The 23,880-nt window shown below is 44.9% G+C and overlaps 1 protein-coding gene across 3 annotated transcripts in view; it reads right to left on the bottom strand.

The window, feature by feature from the left end:
* Positions 1 to 250: 250 nt before the first annotated feature.
* The window catches only part of FLNB (filamin B), a 71,413-nt gene continuing 47,783 nt past the window's right edge, over positions 251 to 23,880 (bottom strand). Inside the window, exons 26-46 of one of the 3 annotated variants that reach the window (XM_061362438.1) lie at positions 23,038 to 23,161; positions 22,595 to 22,751; positions 21,015 to 21,204; positions 19,211 to 19,458; positions 17,410 to 17,484; positions 16,588 to 16,690; positions 15,556 to 15,696; positions 13,833 to 13,961; positions 13,192 to 13,365; positions 12,880 to 13,038; positions 12,300 to 12,503; positions 11,616 to 11,768; positions 11,176 to 11,298; positions 10,355 to 10,621; positions 9,783 to 9,920; positions 9,577 to 9,692; positions 7,609 to 7,741; positions 6,416 to 6,592; positions 3,779 to 3,997; positions 2,629 to 2,832; positions 251 to 1,936 (exon numbers count right to left, since the gene is read on the bottom strand). In XM_061362438.1, the coding sequence (XP_061218422.1) occupies positions 1,749 to 1,936; positions 2,629 to 2,832; positions 3,779 to 3,997; positions 6,416 to 6,592; positions 7,609 to 7,741; positions 9,577 to 9,692; positions 9,783 to 9,920; positions 10,355 to 10,621; positions 11,176 to 11,298; positions 11,616 to 11,768; positions 12,300 to 12,503; positions 12,880 to 13,038; positions 13,192 to 13,365; positions 13,833 to 13,961; positions 15,556 to 15,696; positions 16,588 to 16,690; positions 17,410 to 17,484; positions 19,211 to 19,458; positions 21,015 to 21,204; positions 22,595 to 22,751; positions 23,038 to 23,161 (3,422 nt within the window). In that variant the 3' untranslated portion in view covers positions 251 to 1,748. The remainder of the gene's footprint in view (positions 1,937 to 2,628; positions 2,833 to 3,778; positions 3,998 to 6,415; positions 6,593 to 7,608; positions 7,742 to 9,576; positions 9,693 to 9,782; positions 9,921 to 10,354; positions 10,622 to 11,175; positions 11,299 to 11,615; positions 11,769 to 12,299; positions 12,504 to 12,879; positions 13,039 to 13,191; positions 13,366 to 13,832; positions 13,962 to 15,555; positions 15,697 to 16,587; positions 16,691 to 17,409; positions 17,485 to 19,210; positions 19,459 to 21,014; positions 21,205 to 22,594; positions 22,752 to 23,037; positions 23,162 to 23,880) is intronic. The other 2 variants (XM_061362440.1, XM_061362439.1) reach the window with 2 other exon arrangements.

The following is a 23,880-nucleotide window of genomic DNA, read 5'->3' as shown; positions in this document are numbered from 1 at the left end:
GCTGGTTTCCATGGCCCTGTGCCGGAGCCAGCCAGCTCCAGGTACAGCATCCTGCTGGGAAACACCTTCTGCAAACAACCATGGGGAGCCTGAGGAGCCGGTGAGTGCCAGCAGTGCCCCAGGATCAGACCGACAGCAGGTTATGCCCAGCTACCTGCACAGCTCACGGCCATGGGGTTATTTGGGCTGCCTGAAGCTGCTGCCTGCTGTAGTTTGAGCTTTACTGACTACATATGAAAAGAATCCAACGTTGGTTTTAACATGCACATTTTAATGAAGCAAACATTTCTATTTAATAAGTTATAAGATACAATTTTACAATCCTGCATTTTATTCCAGTTTATTTTGTTTTTACTTCCTAGTTTACAATGTAGTGAGCATTTCACATTAAGGCACAAAAAAAGCACAGTAAAAAAAACCCAACCTTCCTTTATTTTCCCAATGACTGTGCTGGAGAGTAGTGCATCCACACATAACTACAGAACAGTAAGCATGAACTTCCCCCTAGGGTCAGAGAGTGACGTTTCAACAGGTTCTCAACAAATCCTACCTTCTCCTAATTGCAGAGTTAAAGCTTGGTTGGAGAGTTTACTAAAGACCCAGCAGCTGACAGCAACTCAGATATGGGCTCGGAAAATAGCATGGAGTAATCCAGGACAGACAGACAAATTAATAAGGAAGTTTTCTTTCCCCATCCCTCAGCCTTTTGTGGTGCAAGGAGGATTTTAGGAGAGATGAGTGTGCTTCAGGCATGTCCCTGGACTGAGATACAATAAAACAACTTGCACCAAAGGCGAGTTTGTTGACTGGTATTGCTGTGATTGGTAAGTTCATACACCCCCCCTCCCTCCTGCCCCGTACCCAGCTACAGATTTGGGGTCCCATCCCCAGGCTGGCTTCTTTGCACTATCTCAGCTACTTGCTTGGTCCGCAGCCTCCAGGGCCTTTATTTAACCCAGCCAACCCAGGAGTTGTTCTTAAAATGAATCAAAAAGAGTGTGGGGAGTTAGCTGTAAAGTCACAGAAATCTCAGCAGAATCCCAAGCGAATTAAAAACCGCATCAAGCTACCTGTCTAGATTTACAAAGCGTACGATGTTTAGAAAGGCTGAAAGCTTCCAGGAAGTCTTTTTCAGTCTGCTTTTGGTTTGCTATAAAAGATAAACTTTTCCTAAATGTAAACCATTAGCAAAGCATTTTCAGAAACATTTTGAGTGGTAAAGCCACTTTTAGTAGCTTTTTATCATGTTAAGCGTTAAAATTGATCAAGTATACAAAGGCACCCATTATAGTACCAGTTTTACCTCATTTCTTTACAGAAAAGAATTTGAACTGGGGACAGCCCAAGTCATATTCCATAACTAAAATGTAAAGTCTCCAGTCAAATAAAATCAGTAGTTAAGGTATCCAATTACAAAGACAAATTCCAGTTTTTGATTAACATCTAAAGTCTTTAACATCCGCAAGGGAAATTAGTGTCTATTTATCCACGATTCTCCAAACATTAACAGTGACCCAGACAGTACTGCCAAAATACAATTTGAGGAGGACATTAAATAGATTGACATTAGGTTGGTAAGTAGGATAGAAGTGAAATGCTTGTAAAAAAATGAAGTTACAGAGTTTACATCTGACTGCATTGAAATGTGAGCCGTGTGTATCTAGATACCGCATTTTGCAACAGGACTGCACCCAGTATAACCCTACATCTGAACTGCAAACAAAGATCGATTCCGACGCCCAGCGAGTTTAAGGAACAGTGACGTGGAAAGGACTCCCAGGGATGTGCTCGTCACCCCACTTCACCGCCAGAACATAGTCACCCCTTTCCTTGACGACATACGTTACGTTGTACTGATGGCTGCCCAAATGCTTGATGGATACCTCTTCACATGGTATTGTAGGCCCGTGGACGCCAACTAACAACATATTTGAACCTACAGCACAATAACAGACTGTTAGCATTGCTAAGCCTAAATAAACAAGCATGGTTGTACCATAATTTATTAGCCCCATAACACAAGGATTTTGTTGTTTTAATTCACAGAGTGGCAGTCTGAGGTATGGTTAAAGTAATTTGGTATAAGAAGGAATTTCATTTATAAAAGCCTTCAACCTATAGAGGCAAGGGTTCATTTGTGCGTTTTGCAAGACCTGAGAGGCTACCACTAACTAACTAGAGCACAGGAGACATTAACAGTGCTCGTGAAAACGAGCAGGCACTGTTGGTCAAGTACTTGGTTAGAAGTTAATAGCAGAGACCAGTGAACACGGCTGGTCTGTAATCCTACCACCGCAATGCTCCCAGAGGATAACGATCAGCTCTCAAGGCTGACGGGAACACCTCGCATCACATGCTACAATGCACCAGGAGGGCTGCTCAAGTTCAGCAACCTGTTTGTTCTCATGCCATAACCCTGCGGTTTCTTTCAGGTGCACCTGGCTCAGATAAAGCCATGTGGAAACAAACTGGCATCTTTACAGCTTCTATATCAGGACCGATTTGGTGAGCACCATGTAGCATTTAGAGTTTTTCTTTAGAACCAAATCATCCTCTCGAGCTCTGAATTTTAACTCTGCAAATTGATTTAGGCAAACAGAAAGTCCCATCTGGTTCCTATACTCATACCTGCTTTGCTGCAGTCCACAGAGAAGGAGCTTTTCTGACCCACAAAAGCCTTTGAGAGTCCTGCTCCCCGAGAAACCACTTTGCTAGCATCCGAGGTGGATTTGGGAATGGCGCTATAGCAAGTTTCAGTTGATGACCTTGTAACTGACTCTACCAGGATGGAAGAAGTTTCATTAGCACTGCCTGGGCTAACCAGTCGCTGTCCTGGAAACAGAAAAGGTTTCAGATAATCAGATTCACCCCATCTGAAAGGCATTTACAAGGAGGTTTCAAAACCCTCCTAATGACTAGCACACATTCTGCATCCAAAATGCATTTTTTTGGAGAGGAGCTACTTCCCTATTCAATTTTTAAGCCAACATCTTCGAGCAACACTGGCAACAACCCCATCCCAGAGCCCTTGAGCGGTTAAAGGACCACAGGATCTTCAAGATGTATTAAGCAAAGCTGGCTGCTGAAGAAGAGTTAATTGTGCTCCAATCACCAAATGCCAAAAATGACTCGAGTTGGCAGAAAAGCAGGTGCAAATTTTGCAACAACCCATTTTGAAAGCAGAGCATGTCCCAGCCCAGAGAGGTGCAGACCCTGCCATCCACTCCCAAGAACATCACTGCACCACAGCAACCAGGAGAGGGCTCACTAGCTCAGGGGCAGCAGTAGAGGTAAACTCTAGCCAGCACTTAGCGCTGGAGAGAGAAATAGCTTCCTAAAACAGCCTTCCTCACATCATCTAAAAGCCTCTCAGACATTACTGACCTTTGCTTAGGTGACACCTGCACCAAAATGAGACCAAGAGGGACATCACCTATGCTGCAGGTGACGAGGGTTCAGGCTTTGGGGAGGGGAAAGGGGTAAATACGTCATATTTTCCTGCTACCAATGCAACATCCTAGTGCTAGGTCAGGATTTCATATTCCCCCACGAAACATTTGCAGCATTCCACTAAGTCAAGCTAGCAAGCTCTGTGGCTAATGCTCCTGTAGCCTCTCCTGAGATCCCTCATCTAGGCTTTGGAGGTGATGGAGAGAAATGTTTCTCTTCTCATGCTTTTGGGCATCTAGACCTGAATGCCTCACTACCTCAGAGGGACATGTTTGCTCAATGACACAAACTACTTCAGGCACACAGTAAACACCAGTTAGCTTTTTACCTGTAACCTTTGCCTTGAAGGGGCTGCCCACTATGTGGTTAGGTCCACCATATTTAACTCCAATTAAATAGTTTCCTGGAGCCATGGGTGTGTACATGACTTTGTACCCTTCTGGAGTTTCCTGGCAGTCCATTTTCACCTTTGATGGCCCTTCAATTGTAACAGACAGGGTACCTGGACCAGCCTTGGTCGTGTTAATGAAAAACTCCGACTGCAATCCTAGAAAGATGTAGCACAGTAAGACACACTCTTCCTCACACCCAAGGTTACACAAGCAGCCTCAGTTATTACATAGGGATGGGCAGTTCAGTACAAGACAAGCCTGCACATAGGGAAGGACAGCACACACACACCCCCAGCATCCTCACATGGGGCTCTGAACCCCAGCAGCCTCCCCACCAGCACTCAGCTCCCTCCTCTGCTCCTGTTACGTGACTGTGTGGGAGAACGGGTCATGAGAGCCCTTCAGGGACAAAATGGAAGTAATTTGGAATCAAAAGACTGGATTGCAGAGAAAACTCTGAGAACAAGAGCTTTTCTGCTGGGTGTTGGAGCCTGCGCCAATACAGACAGCCTCCTGCAAGGCTAAGCTTGGGAAAACTCAGAGCCATCTCACTGCCTGGGCTGTAAATCAGCAGTGGAGAGCCCACAAGAAAGCAAGAGAGACAAGGGACAGGAGATCTCCTGGAGGAGACGGGTGTTTGAACTGCTTGGCAGCAGTACTCCAAGCAGTTTGTGGAAACAAAAGCTTGTTTAATTACAGCATCTGGTTAACACAGCTGAATTATTGCTGCTAATACTAAGCCAATGACACAATGCCAGCAACACAAGAAAAAATTAAGCAAGACTTTCAGCCCCCAAATAATTTACTGTCGAACTCTGGCTTCAAATATTTATGATCTTTGGACTGCTGTATGAGACACTGCTAAGGAGGAATAAGTGCTCGAGCTCAGGCAAAACCAGGATGCTTATGGGAAAGTTCATGCACGCAACTGAGGCATGCAGGCGTGGTGGTGAACTAGGGAGAAGTTTCTAGCCTCTCCTCCACACAAGAGGCTGCTGTGTCACAACGCTGAAAGAACCCAGCTCCCACAGACGACTGTACCATCTTCCAGGGCTTTACAGTAAATCTCACTGGTGCTGCCTGTGAGGCAACATGCGCTGCTCAACCAGAGGAAGATTGATTTCCAAAGCCAGCAAGCTTCACGCAGCTCCTCACTGAAGACTCCTTGCTCCCAAGTCACTGCTCTTTCCCTGTGCCCCAGATGAAGGCCTGCTTTGTTGGAGGCTGCAGACGTGCACCCCTCCTGCGGGGATGTTTCAGGTGCTCAGCCACCGGCTATTGAAACCTCTACACTAGATCATTGTTCAGAAACTGCTGCACAGCAGCTCCCAGGGCACTGAGCTTTTGGCAGCCGCCAGGACTCAACAAGGGGGCACACAGTAACTTTGCTGAAGTTAAAGTCTATTTAGATTAAAAACAAACAACCACGAGCACTTTTATAGATGAAGAAAAATTGCCCTGTCCCTGATGCATCAGTGGCTAGTATTAATGAGTGCTTTTGTTTCCACCTATTAAAGCAGCACAGGCTAGAATATCTTTATTTTTACACAGTATAGCTGCCTGTTTCCAAAACCAACTGCTTGGTTTCTCCAGAACAGCAGAAGCTTTGACTAAAGAACTGCAGCAGTTACATTTCTTCCCCCCAGGGAAGCAAAAAGGTATGAAATGGGATCCACAAAAGACATCAATAGATAGGGTAAAAGGAACGAGCTATCACCTTGCCTATCAAAAGGTAAAAAACTAGCAGTTTTACTCTGCTGTTCACCTGTGTGTGGCCTAATAGAGCACAGAATTAAATAAACCAAACTGCACATCCTGGAATGTTTTCATACTTTCTTACTAAGGCAGTAAATCATATCAATAAGAAAAAAACCCACCAAACCCTAAACCCTACATTCTTGAGTTGAGAACTATTAGATAGGGCAGCCACAGCAGGTAAGTGTCAGATTTCCAAGAAGAGTCAGCATTCACACTGCATCTGAAGCACGTGTAGCACACTACAAACAGAACAATACACCATACTCCCTGGAGTTTACACGTCAAATAACATTTACCTTGAAATTCCTTAGAGATGCAAGCACTGAAGAAGAGTTAACTGGGTACAGCCTTGCACCCATTTAAGTAACAGGGGTATGCAAGTTAAACAAAACTCCTTCAGCTAGACAGCCAACTCAGTATCTACATCCACAAAAGCCTCCAGCCTTTGCTGTTCATGTTCATGCGTGGAAGGGAGCCAGAGCACCTTGAGAGCACTTACATGGAGCTGAGCTAACCAGCAGAGTTGTAGCTCAGCTGCTAACCAGTTCAAGTGAACTCATGCTGTAGTTGCTGGTTTAGAGGTTTTAAGTTTGTTATGTCTTAGCATAACCTGCAGACTCACCAACTGATGGTTATAAGACTTGAGGAGCATGCGGGAAAGCAAAATTAGCCTACGCCCAGGTCAGCAGAGAATGTGTGTTAGTTAGTTCAGCTGCCTTAGCAGGGAAAGTCATGTACATGCCTAGGAAGAGGTTCTGCCTCTCTCAACATCCAAGAGCCAACAGGTCTGGCTCAAGCTGTAGAAGCAGGATTACCTGTGGTACCGCTCTCCAGGCCGGCCCCATATGCCGTGACGAGCGCGGGGTTGCCCGCCTGGCCGGGCTCCCCAACACGCACTTTGAAAGGGCTGCCCACAACGTGGCTCCCATTGAACTTAACATCGATCGAGTGGATGCCGTTCTCATGGGGGATGAACCGAACAGCGTACTTATCTGCAAGAGAGCATACAGCAGGGAGAACCATGAAACAGCAATTAAACCAGTGCAGGGCTGGGTAGCAACCCAAGCAAGGCTTCTGTAGTGCTTTGACATATTTTGGTCTCACCTTAAGACAACTCAGCAACACAAGCTGCTAAGATCATACGTAAGTAGGAAAACACTGTATTTATCACAAGAGGTGTCACGGGTTGCATTTTCACCTTGTCTACCAGGACCTGATCTCAGCTGTCATCTAGTCTGCAGGGTGAGTTTTAGTGTTATTTGCCTCACATGTGCACTAAACATGACAGCTTAATCACAGCCCAATCTGTCAGCGGGCAAGGGAGCAGTGCAGAGAAGCAAAGCAGCTGGTAAGAGAAGGCCAAATCTTACCACTGGCTTCTCTGACTCCACAGACACCACACCTTTATTTAATAAAGTCAGTTAGCAATTTGCTGATATTTAACATTTTTGATTGCTCCCTAACCCAGAGAAGGGACTGGTCTTCCCCAGCCAGACAGCTGCTGTCTGTAGCACAGACCATAAATCATTCAAGCTTCAAGAGAAATAGAAAAGCTCATTGCTGAAATCAGTGCTGAGCTTTCTGTAGTGTTTGCTTATGTTTAGCTTCCTTGGCCTTTTGTATGAAGGAGTGCAAGTTAAAAATAAACTATTAGTCAAAGATGGAAGCGTAGCTTTGAAAAATAAACTTCTTCCCTAGCTAAACTCAACAACCACGTATTATTTCATCTATGATTAATATCACCGTACCTTTGCTGGCAAGCCAAGACTTAAATATCTGTATCTTACACAAGTTAGGCCTCAGTCGTTTTCAGGAGCTATCTAGGAAAAGCATAGCTATAACCCTGACCAAACAACTCTTGACAGCATGAGGTCATTCTCCAAGCCAGGTCCTTGTCCCTTGGGTACACTTGTTTGCAAGCCAAGGGGATTGAACTCCCTCTCTACAGGGCATGAGCGTGTTTTGGAGGTCACCCAGTTTGCTTCAATCAACGTAAAGCCGTGCTCACCTGGCTCCAGCTCGGACACATGGCACTCTTCTACAGCTCCGGAGGGGCTGTGGACTTTGGCATCGATCTTGCCCTTTGCCCCGTTCAGCCTTATAGCAAAGGATGCTGGCTGATTAACTTTTAATCCAGACTCCTGAGAATGCAACAGTCAGATTATCAAATCTAAACTTCTCGTTTCAGACAGCACAAGATTTGTGGCAGGAAAAGAACCACTTTTGCACAGTTTTTTTTCTTTTTCAATTTCAACAAAAGGCATAAAGCTGTGACTTGTCTTTACTCTCAGATCAGAAGCTCTCTCTCTCTCAGGGGGTGGCTGACTCAGCAGTCACTCATGTTGGCTAGGCTGATTTTTCCCATGGCAACACACTAGTATGGGAAGTCAACAACGCTGCCAAATCAGGCAGAGGCAGGTTTAGGACGCTAATCACCCGTTATCACTGAAGTCAGCCTGCGGTATTCAGGCATTTGATTTAAAGGATGTTTAAACTATAGCTCCATTTTTCAGCTTGTTCATTCATTCCAGATTCATTCAGGGGAAAACCTCTGATAATTCAGTTGTCTGAAAGAGTAATATGCATGTTTATATTTGCCACAAGAGGCTGCATTTAGAACGCCACCGCAAGACTTCTTAACATAAGAAAGCAATTTAAATCATGAAACCAGATGTTGCTGTGTGTTAGGTCATCGGCAGAAGGCAAGGCAGCTCAGCATCCGTGATGCAATGGTCCTCAACCAGAGCAGCCCTTGCAGCTATCCAGGAGTAATATTTTACACTTAACATACTTTACCTGATTTTGTTTTCAACTAAATCCTGAAGAGGGAAATAAATGCAACTGAGTAGAACTGAGGTACAATATATAAAGCAAGTCCCTGATGCGGGTTTAGCAAAAGCTGATGCTGCCCACTGCGCTCTGTTACTGAATACTCAGCTTTATTTGCCTCTCCAGGACTCAATTGAAGCGAGTATTCCTGTCAAAGAGTCTTTAAATGAAACACAAGAGAAACATCAATACCACAGTGACTAATTAACGCCCTTGTAACTCCTGGTTAGAAGAGATACTATCAGATCAGACTGCTGTGATTCATTTACACTGCCATGCTGAAGGAGTCCTGCAGCCCAGACAAACTCCTGGGGACCACAGCTGGGATATATCCAAAAAACCACCACAACTTAAGTACTAATTGGTTATCCCCCTTGATGAGAACTGACGTACCATATATTTAGACACAGATTCTCAGTCTCACATCCAAGGTTCTGGCTTCAAATATTTAAGTCAGGCCTTTAATGTCACTTTTATTTGAATGTATGCAGCCACACACATACCAAAATGATATGGTGAGGTTAAGGTGAGGTTAACAGACGAGCCCAGACCAACTACAAAGCTGTGATTCACTCTGAGATTCACTACTGTTCATGAATCATCAGAGCTGCGACTGTGGTTGCGTGACCTCAGCCAGCACAAATCTGTGCTCTGAGCTCACAGTGGGTCCCCCTCCATCTGCCCACTCAAATGCTCCAGCAAGGCTGCAGCTACGTTCCAGTCACGCAGCCCTGCACTGATTTGCCTGCGGAAACCCTGCTCCTCAGTCAATGTGCCAATCAAGTAACTCAGTATCAGCACAATCACATTCATGTTTCAGTTCTCCCCTGGCTAATGTGAGTGGAAGACAAGTTTTACATCCTCCAGTGCTTTCTCTAGAGCCTCTTATTCCTAATTCCCAAGTATTACACTCAGTTGAGCCTTCTGCCTTCCTATTTCGGCTAGCTAGAGCTGGGCCAACTCTACCAGCCTCTTACCAAGGGGCCAGCTGCCAAAAATCTCTCTCTGGCTGCAGGCTAAGTTTTAAAACAAGCACCAGCCAGGGCAAGGCTATTATTAAGAAGAAGGGACAACCATTTTGGTCTTGGAGAACAAGGACGCAATCAGCCTGTGTGGTAAGTTTTGGAGATGTTTCCTTATGTCTCACCTGAAGACTAGTGACAGTGAGCCTACGAGCATCATCGGAGGGGGCAATGACAGGAACCAGGTAGGGGCTTTCAGGAATGTGCTCATCGTTGAACTTTATGGACACTTCATAGTTGCCTGAAGGGAGAAAAGAAACAGGGAGTGTCCTTAGTTTCTTTGAAAGTAGCATTCAGTGTTATTTCAGTACGACTTGGTCTTGGCATGTACCTGGCTCTTGAACTATGTATGACACACCACAAGATCCATCTTTATGGTCCTCAAAGGCAATTTCTGCTTTACTTGGGCCTTCTACAGCAATAGATAGTCCTCCAGCTCCAGCTTCCCGTGTCCATATGCTGAACTCGGCTGTTGAAACACACAAGCACATACAGGAGTCAGTTTGCTGCTTCTGGGCTGCAGCTCCTTCCTAACAGACCATGCAGCATCCCATACTTATGTGTATGAGGAAAGGTATCTCATCCCATCATCCTGGGTGATAACACTTAGCAGTTTCTCCAAGAGGCTCCTATTAGCCTTGAATTAGCCTGTCTGTCCATGTAACACACCTTACAACCTCAAGCCCATCCTGTGAGAGCAGTTTCCAAAACAGAAACTGTTCTCTGTTCCAGACTCCGCCTGCAGGACGCAGCAGTATTATTTCTCCCTGTCTTGGGGTGAACCTACAGTGTTACACTGACCTCTGCTTAAGCTTTCAGAAGACAGGTCAGTAGAAACCAAGGCACTGTGCTGCAGACCTGCACATGGTCGGCACTGGACCCTAGTGCAAGCAGAGGACTCACCTGGGACACCCGTCTCTCCACGCTCCAGCCCTGGGCCTCCAGCTCTCACTTTATGGGCTCCTCCCTCACCCAGTGGTCCCACCGTGAACTGGAAAGGGCTGCCCGGCACCGGCTGCCCTCTGTATTTGACATCCACAGTGTGGACTCCCATTTCTTGTGGCACAAAGCGGACGCAATAGGTGTTTTTGTCAGCTTCTACAATTTCAGCATCAAAGTTTCTCCCAGAGGGACTAGTTACCTGGGCTGTCATATCCCCACAATCAATTTCTAACAAGAGAATAAAAAAAAAATGCAGATTAGAAAGTGACAAATGTGTTTGGTATTTTGTTTTTGGAAGGAGGACCTGAGCTCACACAGTACAAACGACAGAAGAGGCACATAGGCGCTAGATTGTATGCTGTGTGTGGCTGAGCAGCAAGCCTGGCCAGTTACAGCAGGCGTTATGGAGGCAGGTGAAGAAACTGCCTAAACCAGCTAAGACTGGCCTATATCATTTACATTTGACACACAGCAGTACTAACACTTATCAGCCAGCAAGATGATCTTAAAACCCTGGAGACAGGGTGAGCTGTGCAAGCTGTTCTCCAGCCTCCTGTACACAGAATAGATTAAGGCCTCCCTGATACTTATTTCTGTATATGCTAGTCAAGTTTATGTTTATTTTTAACCATTTAGAGAGACCACACTACCAGGGTCTCTTTCTTCAACTATCTTTATATGAGGATGTCTTAACAACACTGAAGTTCCTATTTCTATTGCTTCAGATACACCCAAGCTATACAAGTGTAAGTTATGGTTATGAGAATGACGACATTGGTTACCTGGAATTTTTAGGTTCAGATCACATATGCTTCCTACTGTTGCAACAGATGGAGCCCGTCTTGTTCGTGTGATGCTCTCCTTAACTCTTCCTTCACCACTTATCTTCACAGTAAATGGGCTGCCTGTAAGTACCACAGCAAGTCATTCATCCTCTGCTCATTACACACTGCATCAAGGGGAGGCGTGAAAGCTTTCTCTGAATTGTAGTGGATCATAGGGGAAGTTTTAGAGCCAGAAGCAGTCAGGTCCAAGTGAAATACATCCATGTTACCAGAACTTGGATTGCTGCTGCTTGTGGAGGGTACTGGTAGGACCTTCTTGAATCTTTGAGACTTATGGTCCAAGCCAGATCACACAGCCCACCTGCAGCTCCAGTGCGCTGGCCAGATAGGTAAGGCTTTTGCCTACTAACCAAAAAGTACTCAACAGTTCTGCTTACCTGGAATATGTTCATCTGCAAATTTAGTGGACACAATGTAAACGCCAGGTACAGTTGGAAAATAGGACACTTTGCAAGTTCCATCCTCTAGGTCTTCAGTTTGGATATCTACCTTGCTGGGTCCTTCAACTGCCAGTGAGATCCCACCATAACCTACAATACAGCTAAGTTAGCCTCAGATTTCCATAGTCCTATTATAAATTTGACATAAAATAGTCCAAACCCATAGCAGTAGCTAGCCAGTAGGTTTGCATCACAGTGGGCATATGGGAGTTGCATGTTACCATAACGAAATTTTCATAGTCCTTAGTGCATATTCAAACTAAAGAATGGATTCAACACCTAAAATGCTCTGAGCATATCTCTTTCATTTAATTAATGGTGTAAAGTTAGCTTGAAAGACTGTGGCCAAGGCTCCACATTAAACCAAAAGGGAAATATCTTCCTCATTTCCTTGTTGCTGTACACAACGACACTAGAACAAGCACAATCAAATGAAAGAAAAGCTTTGTCGTCAGTGTCTCAGTAACAGTGCTTTGGCTATAACAGAAGACGTCAGCCAAGGCAACACAAAGCATTTTAGAAGTTAACAGCAATGCCTGTAGTTAATAACTAGCAATAATGACTATGCATGGTTAACACATCTCCCATAGCATCTCACAGTCCCTTTGTGATGGAACTAACCTGCATCTCTTGTGTCTACAATGAAATCACACATTTCAAAGGTTCGTCCTTCTACCAAACCACGTCCAAAAACTCTTGCTCGTCTGGCATCTCCTATCTCAGATTGGACCACCATGATTGTTACAGGGCTGTTTGGTACATGACTCCCGTTTTTCTTGATGGTAACCAGATGTTCTCCCACTTCTCGTGGAATGAATGAGATTCCTACAAAGCAGAGAAATGTGACAAACTTACTCACTTTTTATGCATTTATACTTGATTCAAATGCCTTAATCACACCAAGAAGTGAAATACTGAAAGAGCACCCTCTTTATACATGTTGACATACTGTTCTCAATTGGGTCACAAAGCCATTCACATATGCTGACAAAAAGTACTTCAATCACTACCTGTAAGCTAACACAAGAAGTCATTTTCCATACTCTTCTGTCTTTGGCCAATGGTACCAAACAACTTCAGTCACTTAGTTTGACAATGCTCTTCTGGGAAGGAGCAGGGAAGTGAGTCACTTTATGTAGCAAAGTAAACTGGAGTAGACGCTACTATACTACCTTCTCAGATCATGACTGTCAGAGCTTACCAATGTGGTTATTGGGTAGCCTCTTCAGAAGACAAGGCTCATCACGACCTGATGGGGCTTTAATGGTAGCTGTCAGGAGACTGAGATCAGTCTCATTGATGTCCAGCAAAAAGTCAGCAGCAGAACCAAGCTTAACCTGGGACCGTCTTCTGTTATCATCTGAATACATAAAGAGAAATGAGTCAGAAATTATCACGAAGTTAAGTGCAGAACAAGTCAGGGGACTTCACGTTTCAGCCACAAACCAGGTCTTTCATGCTATCAGAGGTTAATTTTCATTATGAAATGCTTCCGTAAGTCTAAACTTCATACCTGTGATCTTGGCCGTGAACGGACTGCCTGGGATGTGTTTGTCATTGTACTTGACCAGGATGCTGTAGTTCCCAGGTAGAGTAGGCAGGTACGTGACTGTGCATGTCCCGTCTTTGTTATCAATGCAGCTGATCTCTGCTTTTGAAGGTCCTTCAATAGCCAAGTCCAGCCCACCTAGGAAACAAGGAGAACAGCACTTCTGTACATCTTTGTGTATACCAAGTCCAAAGACTTGGTCCAAAGAGGAAGATCCAGTGCTTGGTACTGAAAATGCAGCTTAGATGCATGTTTTCAAAGAAAGGCAGTAAAATGAGCTCAAGCCAATCCACTAAGACCAAAGCTCTATTTAGTCTGCTAGATTTACCTAACAGTGAGTCAACATTCACTATATCTAAGCTGCCTTCAGTTTATTTTTAATTTAACATACCATTTGCACCCTTGTGCTACAGGGTACATCAAATACTATCAGGAAGAGGTAGTAGAACAGTTTTTACTGCAAGTTACAACCTGATATTTGCACAAGTCATCTGAATCACACCAGAGATTTACAGTTGGACAGACTAACACAAGTTAACGTTGATGCACCTAACTTCCAAGAAGCTCCTAGTTTAGGGTAGAATGACTTTAAAGAACAGACTTACCCTCTCCTGCATCTTCTGTGACAATGGTGAAAGTTGCTGGTTTATTTGCAACCCCATAAATGAGGCCAGGGCCATAAGCAGACACACTGCCGCTGTTTGGATAATTCACATAGAACTGCAGAGGGCTCTCTACAGGAAAAAGAGAAAAGGGGAGGTGGGGGGAACAAACAAAAGAAGAAGGATGAGTAGCCTGGACTGCAAGAGCAAAACAGGCATTGAACTGCTCTAACCCAACAGGATCTTATGCTTACTGACACCCACGTTCTTCAGTGTCATTCCCACTATTGAATATTTTAAGAACCTTTATGTGACTGTAATGTACTCAAAAAAATGGATAAGCCTCACCTTTTAATTTCCAAAAGATACTTCTCCACAATTTGTTCCACATTCAGTCATGACAAAGTAAGTGCTACTCAAATTACCACAGATAAGCTTCAATGATGCTGTAAAGGGTCCTATTCATTACAAGTTTATTTTTAGCACATTAAATCAGAACATGACTCAGAAGCAGGCTTTCAGTTCAGGCACAGATCCTGAATTTTAGTAGCTCAGAATTAGGAACTAGCACAGCACATTGTCAGACTCAATGAACCTGAACTAGCAAATTTGAAGGGTATCCAAAACCATATTTGTCAGCCTCAGATTAGCTAAACTGATGCACAAGAACAAAAAGTACAGTCACCAATAGCCAACAGTGGTTTCAAAAAAAGGCACAGATAGCTCTTCAGGCCAAAGCTAGATTTTGCAGCTGAGAGAGTAGCAAGTTTGATTCATGACAGTCTTCAAGAAGGAAACATTACAGCACGTCATCCTGTCCAGGTGCAGGGTGATGGTCTTACTGAACCAATACATCCAACAGCTTGGCACCTATGGAGGTGCTATATCCATACAAAGTGCTCAAGATACTGAAGTAGCACCATGCATCAAAGTTATTGAGCCTCCTGCTTCAATCAAAGTTAACTTTTGTTTCTGAAACAGAACCAGCAGCCCAGTTCAGGCAGTGCTGAAGCTGTTTTACCTCATGTCTACACATTCTTCTACAGATCTGCCCTTTTGTCCTAGCCCCATGCAGCAGCATGCCTACAGAACTGCGGGGCAGCGCCAGCCTCCAGGCAAGGCACAGCTTCAGCTGGGGAGCTGGTGAAGTAAGGACAAAAGAAGAGAAGAGAAAGGGAATGAAAGGCAGTGGTTTCTGCTTGTTAAGCAGCCAGGAAGAAAGGAAGATTACAGCTTAGTGTGCATGTGTGTTTTATTCTATTGCAATGAGATGGAAAGAGTAACTATAGTGTTTTAGCCACCGAGTCCTCCCCACAGATTGGAGATTTTATGCCAATGCAGTTCTAAGGATAAACATACACTGTACCCACTAGTTTTGTTGAGCACCATGGCAGTAAATTTCAACCTGAAAAAAATGGCAGTTAGAAAATTGTACGTTTCTTCTTCATAATAAAAATGCCACAAAAGCTGGTTTCCAAAACCAAGCTCCATTTTAAGCCTGGCTGGTACTATTAAACCACAATGGAAGCTCACATGTGCCAGCACTTACTCCTTTGCTTTAGTTGCTCTCTAGACTGCTTGCACATGAACTGCTGCTGAATACTTAGACATCTCAGGCAGTTCTTACTGCAGTGCATACAAGTAAGCTACAGAAACCTCACCAGGGAGCAGATACATCCCCAGGACACTGCACTTGGATTTTCCTCACCTGCTTTGTCAGACTCACCTGGGATGTGCTTTCCCATATACTTTATGTGCATTTCGTGCAGCCCCACCTCAGTAGGAGCATATCTCACTGTTACTGTGCCATCTTTGTTATCCACAATATCTGGAGTATCTGTCTTTCCAGAGGGCATGTGTACTTCACCTACAAAAAGCCACCATGGGAGTTACAGAAGGAGAAACTGCCTGCTTCCCCTCTCCCACCCACAAAGAATTGTCTAGCCATTTAAAACAAGCATTTTAAATTGTTAAATTCCTTACCCACAGGCACAAATAGGAGACTAATGGGAACACTAACCAGACATGTTTTCTACTTAAGCTACATGAATGCAACACAGTGGTAGACATCTGGCAAACAGTCCTGTGACCTTACAAACTCTACATGCAGAGCTGTTTGCTTCAGCCACTGAAAATTCCACAGCCAGTCCCAGGGAAGCTCTGATCTGCCTCGTCACAAGGCATTCCCTCTCCAACAGCTCCTTTATAAAGGAGAGATTGACTGTCCCTTCAGCAGGGACATGTCAGGGCTTGGGGTGGGACTGCTGAGCTAGAGGGCAGGAGGTGACACAGCCCATGTGTGAAGGTTAGTACACCTGGGGCATTACTGGGGTGATGCTCTCAGCTGCCAGACCTGTGGAAGAGGGGTTGCCTGTTTTGGAGGAGGTATACGACAGGAATGCAGGATTAGACTGTTTTGCAGCATCTGCACAAAATAAATAGTGGAGCTTATCAAGGATACAGGTAGCTGCTTCAGAGGGGAAAAAGCAGTAATAGGTCCTACAGTGCAGTAGCTCATAGCCTAGCATTGAGGACCATGGCAGTACCAAGAATCCCCTCCTTTAACTCACACCATCAGCAGGGTGTATCCTACTCATCCTCAGTGGGTGCCACTTGACGTGAAATTAAACAACCAAGTTGCTGGCAGCATAGTCATTCCCCACATGCAATCTAGACCACCCAGACTGTTAGCTGCAAATGGATAAACATGCTCATAAAAAGCAAAACCTCCCTGAGAGGCTATGCATACTCCAGGTACCTGTTATTTCTCCTTTCCTTACGGCAACAGGGATAACCATATCAAAGGGCCTGAATCCCATGCCGTTCATGTCTCCAACCGGGACATACGCTTCTTCTGTGACCTAAAGGAAGCAAAAGGATGGGTCACTTCAGAAAGGAGGGTAGACCCAAATGAACACTGAGCAACTCCATCGTGAGCACAAGCAGAAGAGAGCGTGCGGTGATTATCGCAGCAGCAACAGGACTGGGCTCAACCAGAGCAGCATCTGGCCAAGCTCTCCTTCGCAACACCACCACACCGCAGAGCAGAGCGAATCAAACACGGAATCAATGGAAGACATGCTGGAATAAAGTGAGAGATAAAATGGAACACAAAGGGATGGAACACAATGTAGCGCACACAAGACCCAAAGTGGCTCCATCTGAAAGGATTTAGTTGCTTAAGGCCTGGAAGAGAAAGTGATTTTTGAATGGGGCAGAGTGATTGCAACACAAAATGGACAAAAGAAACAAGTTTCACAATGCGACTCTGGACTCAAGACACTGTGCTATTTGACTGTGAAAAAGCGATGCATTTGGGTTGCTTTTGCCAACAGTACACATTGCAGAAGTAGAAGCTGCTGTAGGTGTAATGATCCTCTTCGTGTTTAAATGAAAGTTTATTTGAAGACTCCCTTCAAGCAGCAAAGAAAAAACAAGGTGTGGATCCCAAGAACAATTCATCAAACAGAAAGAATGAACACAATGACCAGAGCGATTCAAGCAGTCCCAAGAAGCGGGCTGTCATCTGGAATGGAACACAGATGGGGAAAAATAGCTGAAAAATGTAAAAATTGTGTACCCAAGGGCGGAATCCGGGGGGGGAGGCGCCCACTGGCTCCTGCGACCGCACGGCAGCATCATCTGCATCTACAGCCTGGGCAGGGGTAAAGGCAGGTTAGCTGTTATTCCAGCATGGAGGCAGTCCTGCCTTTCACAGTACAGAACATGCAGCTCCCTCCAAGCTGCTCAACACCTTCCTCCCACCATGCAGCCCTCCCAGTCCTCTCACTGTTGCAAGGATCCTAGATGCAGCCAGGGAGCTGGGACATTGCTTGTATCCACAAGCACTGGGCATGGGTGGAAGACACTAGCCAGTACGTGCTGTTGCTGGGAGCTTGGAAGGGAAGCTGGAAGCAGTGCCTAAACACTGGTGGAATTGAATTTCAGAGTTGCTTTTCTATGGGTCTGGCACAGGGAGGGAACTGAAAGGTTTACACCTAAGATGCAAGTCTCCAAGCACAGCACAGTGAACAAGTTGGGAGGCATGGGGGCTGTTGCCGCGGGAAGGCTGCTCCCAGTTCATGCACTTGGGTGACTGACCCAGCCCACGTCCAGTCATAGCTGCAAAGCTATTCTTCTGATTCACTGCTGGGATAGCGTTGTCAAGGCATCAGATGTGTTTTCCCGTGGCGCAGCCTCCCTTCCCACCAGGCATGCCAAGAGGATGACTTGTAAATTCCCCATCTCCCCCACTTCACCCAACGAGAGAGGCTGGAGCTTACACTCATGCAACACAGCTCTGCTGGGCTCACTACTGCCCATTCACACCACTGCAAACCATCCGCACAAAATAACCCACTGGAAACATATACATGGAAAGACTTCACTAGGAAAACCAACACAAAACAGAAATACTGCTGCTTTGCTGTTCCGTGTTCCCAGCTGAGACACCCAAGTCAAACACGTACTGTAACAGTCAGCTAGGAAGTGGGAATTTTGGCTGGCTGGGAGTGGGCTCCCTGACCTCAAGAGGCATTTCCTGTGGTGAGCTTTGAGCAGTGACCAAGGGAGTGATTTTTCTTGCAGAAACCTTCAGAGACACCAGCAACAATCCTCCAGAGTGGCAGGTAGGAAGAGCCGCTGTGCCTGGCACCACGGACTTGCCTGCGAGCTCCAGCCGAACCCAGCACAAATACAGCCGTCTGGTTTCATGGACTGAGATGTGCTGGAAGCCCCCTCAGCTGAGATTACAAGTCTAAGACTTGTTTTCCCAACACTTCTTCACATGAAGGGCTTCTGTGAGCCCTGAGAGGCACCTAATCTGCTCCTCAGGAGGGCTATGGTTTTGCTTGCTTTTTAAACCTAAACATGCTGAAGTACTGCACACTGGAAGGAACATGATTAGAGGGAGAGTGATTTGTCTGTAACAGTTTAACTAGCACTTGCAAATCATTTTTAAGTATGAGCTAACAGCCTGCTTCCCTGGGATCTGCCAGCAGACCATTCCTTACTTTTGGGTCAACATTATAAAGAGACGCAGACAAGTCAGAGCACTGTATCTGACAAGGGCTGAAGTAATTAGTTGTAGAAGCTGATTACAACCACCCTTACATCATTTAGAACAGGAACTACATGGTCAGGAAATGAAAAATTCATTTGTTCAAAGAAGCCAAGTCTTCATCTTGTGATGGCTTCTATCCCTCTTCACTTAACTGTAGTGCCTGCTCAAAATAAGCTCTGCACGTAACAAGGATTCATTAGCTCCTGGTAGTGTAATGAATGCCTAAAGAAACATTTACACACAGAGTTACCCTATCACTAAATAAAAAGTGGCAGCAGGAATCCGAGTGGGAGGTATTTCCAGAGCAGAGCTGGCTTACCATGACGGTGAATGGACTGTTGGGAATGTCCACCCCACCAAAGCGGACATAAATCACATAGGTTCCTGGTTTGGCAGCGGTGTAAAAGATATCGTAAGTCCCATCCTCATTTTCAACAACATCTGCTTCAGCTTCTGTCCCATCTGGCGTCAGGACGGTGCACGTCACTTTTCCCTTCCCTGCTGATTTAGCATCTACCACAAAACCAACCTCTTCACCAGTCTTCACAGTGGATGCAATTCCAGGACCTACAAGGCAATTTTAGTTACAGAAAGTGCTCAGGGAATATTTTTCCCAGGCAGGACACCCACAGGCACCTAGGAAGCATGGCCCCAAAACACCATATAACAAGGGAGGTTAACAGTGTTGATCAGCCCAGGGGCATGCAAGAGCCAGCCACCAGCTTTCCTTCTCCTCTGCAGTCAGAGAGGCTGAATGAGAACAGAGGGGAAAAAAGCTAAGTTTGAAGAAAGCAGTGCCTTAACCCGTGCTCTTATCATCATACTCCTTTATGCAGGGCCAAAGGCACTATCTTCCTCCCTGGCCAGCGACTCAGCTGTCACTGCTTTAACATAAACCTCACTCTGTAAGCAGCTATAAAAGGGCACAGTAGCAGCCATGGCCATGTTTCCTCCTACACCACCCTCAAATGATTTTCCACTGTTCTGCAACACATCCAAAAAGAACAGAATATCGTGAAACAATGCTCTAATCGTAGCAATCTGATCCAGCCTAAAGAAAGCTGTGTTTAAACAATGACTTAAGTCTTATTTGCAGTATGTACTTAATACTCCTGCTTTTGACCAGCACTTGTTACCAGGTAAATGGCTCATTTTCAAGCGGCAATGAACCTGCCAGTTTAATGCCTTGACAGTATTCCAGCATCTGCTCCTACAGCGATTGTGTTTCAGCTTTACAGCAGAGTCAGAGGCACCTCTTGGAAAGAGGAAATTTAAGCTGGCGTCTGAGAGTAACCTCCATCACAGTTATTTTGAACTGTTAGCAATTTAATTTGCTTGGAAGAGTATCACATTCATCCATTAAGATCTCTTTTGAACAAGTTTTGAAGCAAAGGGGATACCTGCTCTGTGTTTTCCATTGTGCCAGGAATACATTTCTGTTTAAGCAGGCCTGAAAGCAGCCAGCTGCTGGACAGGCACCAGGTATGCCCCAACTGAACTATGCAGGTGAGCACTGTGTCGGGGCACTTTCAAAGGTCTGCCAACAGAGATTAAGTTTCCCTGTTCAATTTGGTCTCACCTTGTTTATTTTAAAATCAGGGGATTTAACATTCAGTGCCATTCTTGTAACTAGTTCCTGCCACTTCTGCTCCCTGCGAGCAGCCTTTAGGTGGCTGGGAGATGGCAACGTGCCGCAGTGGCCAGCCCAAGTTGTATTTACATCCTCGGAATTAATTCTGGGTTTGCTGGGAACAAAAACTTCTTGTAACACTCACAGTGCGAGGAGCATCATGTACTGAACGTGTGCAGATGTGTTCTTTTTAAATCAACCTCACTGGATCTCTCAGCAGGATTTATCTAGGCCAAAATAAGCATCAGACTTCAGTTGCATCTGGCTGTTTATAACCACCCAGGCAGATTGAAAGATTTTGATAGAGACTGCGAGAGATTCCTGCTCACCCACCGGGTGGACACTTCTTTATCATTGGGAAAACACTCTTGTAAGAGCAACTGGATTACACAACTCTCTAGCATCTTCTACCCCCATTACATCAACTGTACCATGCTCAGAAGGCAGTTTTACCAAGTATAACTAACAGCAACAGAAAGAAGCCAGCACTCACCTGTGGCCAAACACTTGCTGGCATCCCCAGCTGGAGATGCCCGGATCCGATAGGGAGAGGATGGGATATCATCTCCACCGTACTTAACACCAATTGTATAGCGTCCTGTTTTGTCAGGGACATAGGTGACTGTGTAAGTGCCATCCTTGTTGTCATGAATGTCCACTCTCTTGGGTTTGCCCTCTTGGTCCTGAGGAGTGCAAAACAGAAGATTTAGCCACTATGAAGTTAGTTATGAATTCCTCTAGCAGGGCAGAAAATCTGTTCACAACCATGTTTAGATAGCCTGAAACAAATACAGAACTGCAGCTTTTTGAGGGCTAAATATATTTCACTCAAGGACTAGTACAAGGAATAGACTATTAGGAGCAAAAAGGTATCAGACCACTATAAAACAATCAGTGCTATCATTAACTACCCTTTGTTTGATAAAAGAACACTTATAAGATGCAGCAAGCAGTTTTAACAAACTCTATATTAATTAGAAGAAGTTTTAGGTCTCATTGTCATATCGCTGCTGGAAACGAAGAACATCTCCTGGGTCCTGAAGCACAGATCAAAAGCCAGACTGAATATAAGAATTAAAGAGGTGCATAAACAACACAGATCTGAGCTTCAGCATTAAGCTTTCGTATCTACAACCAAGATCATCGCTGCGCAAGTTTCTGAGAGATACTTCAAGCCTCAGCTTTCAGCACAACTCATTAGCTGCAAATCATAAAGCATTCTAAAAAGTCTTCCAGGTCTCCATACACGGAACCACACGTTGACCCCACTCTGTATTTTATCCCTTAACACACTACTAGTGTAAGCTGCACAGGATTCGGTATTCTAGGTACAGCATGAAAGAGCTTACTTCTTTCAGCAAGGCTTGTGAAACATTTGACATTCAATAGATCAGAACAAGAAGCAAACAAATGCTGTGAGGAGGGTCACCTATGCACTCCCACCATGCAGGAATTGTGGAACTTGATCTTCAAAGCCATGGCCAGACTAGGAGGTCTGATAAGTATTTTGGATCTTTGAAGAGCCTACTTGCATGCCAGAATAAAGGCAACTGCTTCGCTGCCCCTGAGCAGGCAGCAGGAGAGCACAGGAACAAGAATGCAGAAGGGCAAGTACAACCAGCCATGCCATGACCTCAGCATGCCAGAGCTAAGAAATATGCTTTATGGCCCACTAACCAGGGACCTTTCTGCTGAGGCCACAGAGTCCAGGCACCAGAAATTTCAGGGAGAGCAGTAACAAGGTCAAATAAAAACATTCCTGTAGTATCTCCTTAAGCAACTTATGGCTTTTGGCAACCTTGAGGGAGACTTGTTTGTTAATTTATCCTCATGTAATGCTGTGTGGATGTTATCTCATGGCCTTGCTGACGAGCCAGCCTTGCTAGAAGGCTGTCTCCATTTCAAATTCCAACATTTTCATAATCTTACAAGACACTATTTCTCTCATTTTGGCCATTTGCAAAGTGTAAGGTTAATCAAGAGCCAAGAGCTGTGGACCCTTTCGATGGGTGTCCACTCACACCCACCTGGAACAAGATGTTTCCACCCCTGCTTTGTTCTGTAGCTACTTACAGTGATTTGTACAGCCAGGAGTCCCTGCCCAGCATCCTTAGCATCCACAGCAAACTCCACAGGCAGGCTGGCTGGTATGCCATAGGAACTGAGACCTGGTCCACTCGCTGTCACTTTACTGGCATCATACGTAGGAAGCACCTTCACCTTGAAGGGGCTTAAAGGAAAACCTGTTATTGCCCCCTCCTCCTAAGCCAGTTGCTGCAGTACACACTGAGGTGTGGATACACCTCTCCTGCGGCATCTCTACTACAGATGCAGCAGGTTCAAAGAACTTCTGAACCCTGAAGTTGTGCAAAGAGCTGCACTGGTTAGTAGAAAGGACCACAGCTAGCCCTTAAATGGTGCTCATGTGCTGGGGGAGCACAATCAGGTCACTGAATCTTCAGTTCATTAAACTTAGATGATTTAAATGAAGATAAATTTCATCTTCATCACCTTACCTGCGAGGAATCTCTTCATCAGCATATTTGACAGAGATCATATAGGGTCCCTCTTGTGTAGGGGTGTACACCACGGTGTGGGTGCCATCTCCGTTGTCTACTACATTAACAGGCCCCACAACTCCTAAAAAAGCAACAGAGAGTTTTCTCAGCTGTGCTGTTAAAACTCAGTTCCTCACCAGCCATTTGCTGCACCAAGCTCCAAGATGCACTGCTCATTTACAGCTTGCAACAGGCTAAATTCCCTTTGTTTTGTATTTGAATGAAGGCAATGGGCATAGATCAGTGATCGATTTCCCTTATTTTGTATTCAATAGCCATTGCCTTGAGATAGATTTGTTAGCCACCACTCTCTGGGCTCCCATCTTCTGACTGTAAACAAAAACTAGCATGAAAATACTGGAGAAAAATCTACTTTCTGTGCAGCCCAGGTCACAAACAATTGCTCAGAATACACTGAAGATCTTTTGAGAAAGAAAATGAGTAATGGTTATAACTGCCTGAACTGTCATTTACAAGATTATATATATTATATTATATATAATGGGATTCATTGCACAGAACTGAGCCCTAAAGCCAGTTAACGTGTAGCATTCACCGAGTCTTTCACAACCAGGTATTTGGAAAGGCAAGCTTGCTGCCTAGGCAAGAGAGCCCTGCAAGCTGCCAAAGTCCTAAGAAAGCAGGATCAATTGTTTCAATTTGCATTAAGCTAAATCTATAGCAGATTACATGTCATACCAGTTGAGATCAACATACAAAGCAGTCTACAATTACGAGTTGTCTTTAAAACACAGGAAGGATTACCAGTAAAGCAAGCACAAAAGAAATGTATAGTTGCTA

This window comes from Neopsephotus bourkii, unplaced genomic scaffold (genome assembly GCF_033783945.1).
Source record: "Neopsephotus bourkii isolate Nb327-2 ecotype Australia unplaced genomic scaffold, CSIRO-AGI_Nbou_v1 NB_1120, whole genome shotgun sequence".
In the NCBI taxonomy this organism is placed as follows: domain Eukaryota; kingdom Metazoa; phylum Chordata; class Aves; order Psittaciformes; family Psittacidae; genus Neopsephotus; species Neopsephotus bourkii.
This window is presented reverse-complemented; position numbering and strand designations above follow the sequence as displayed.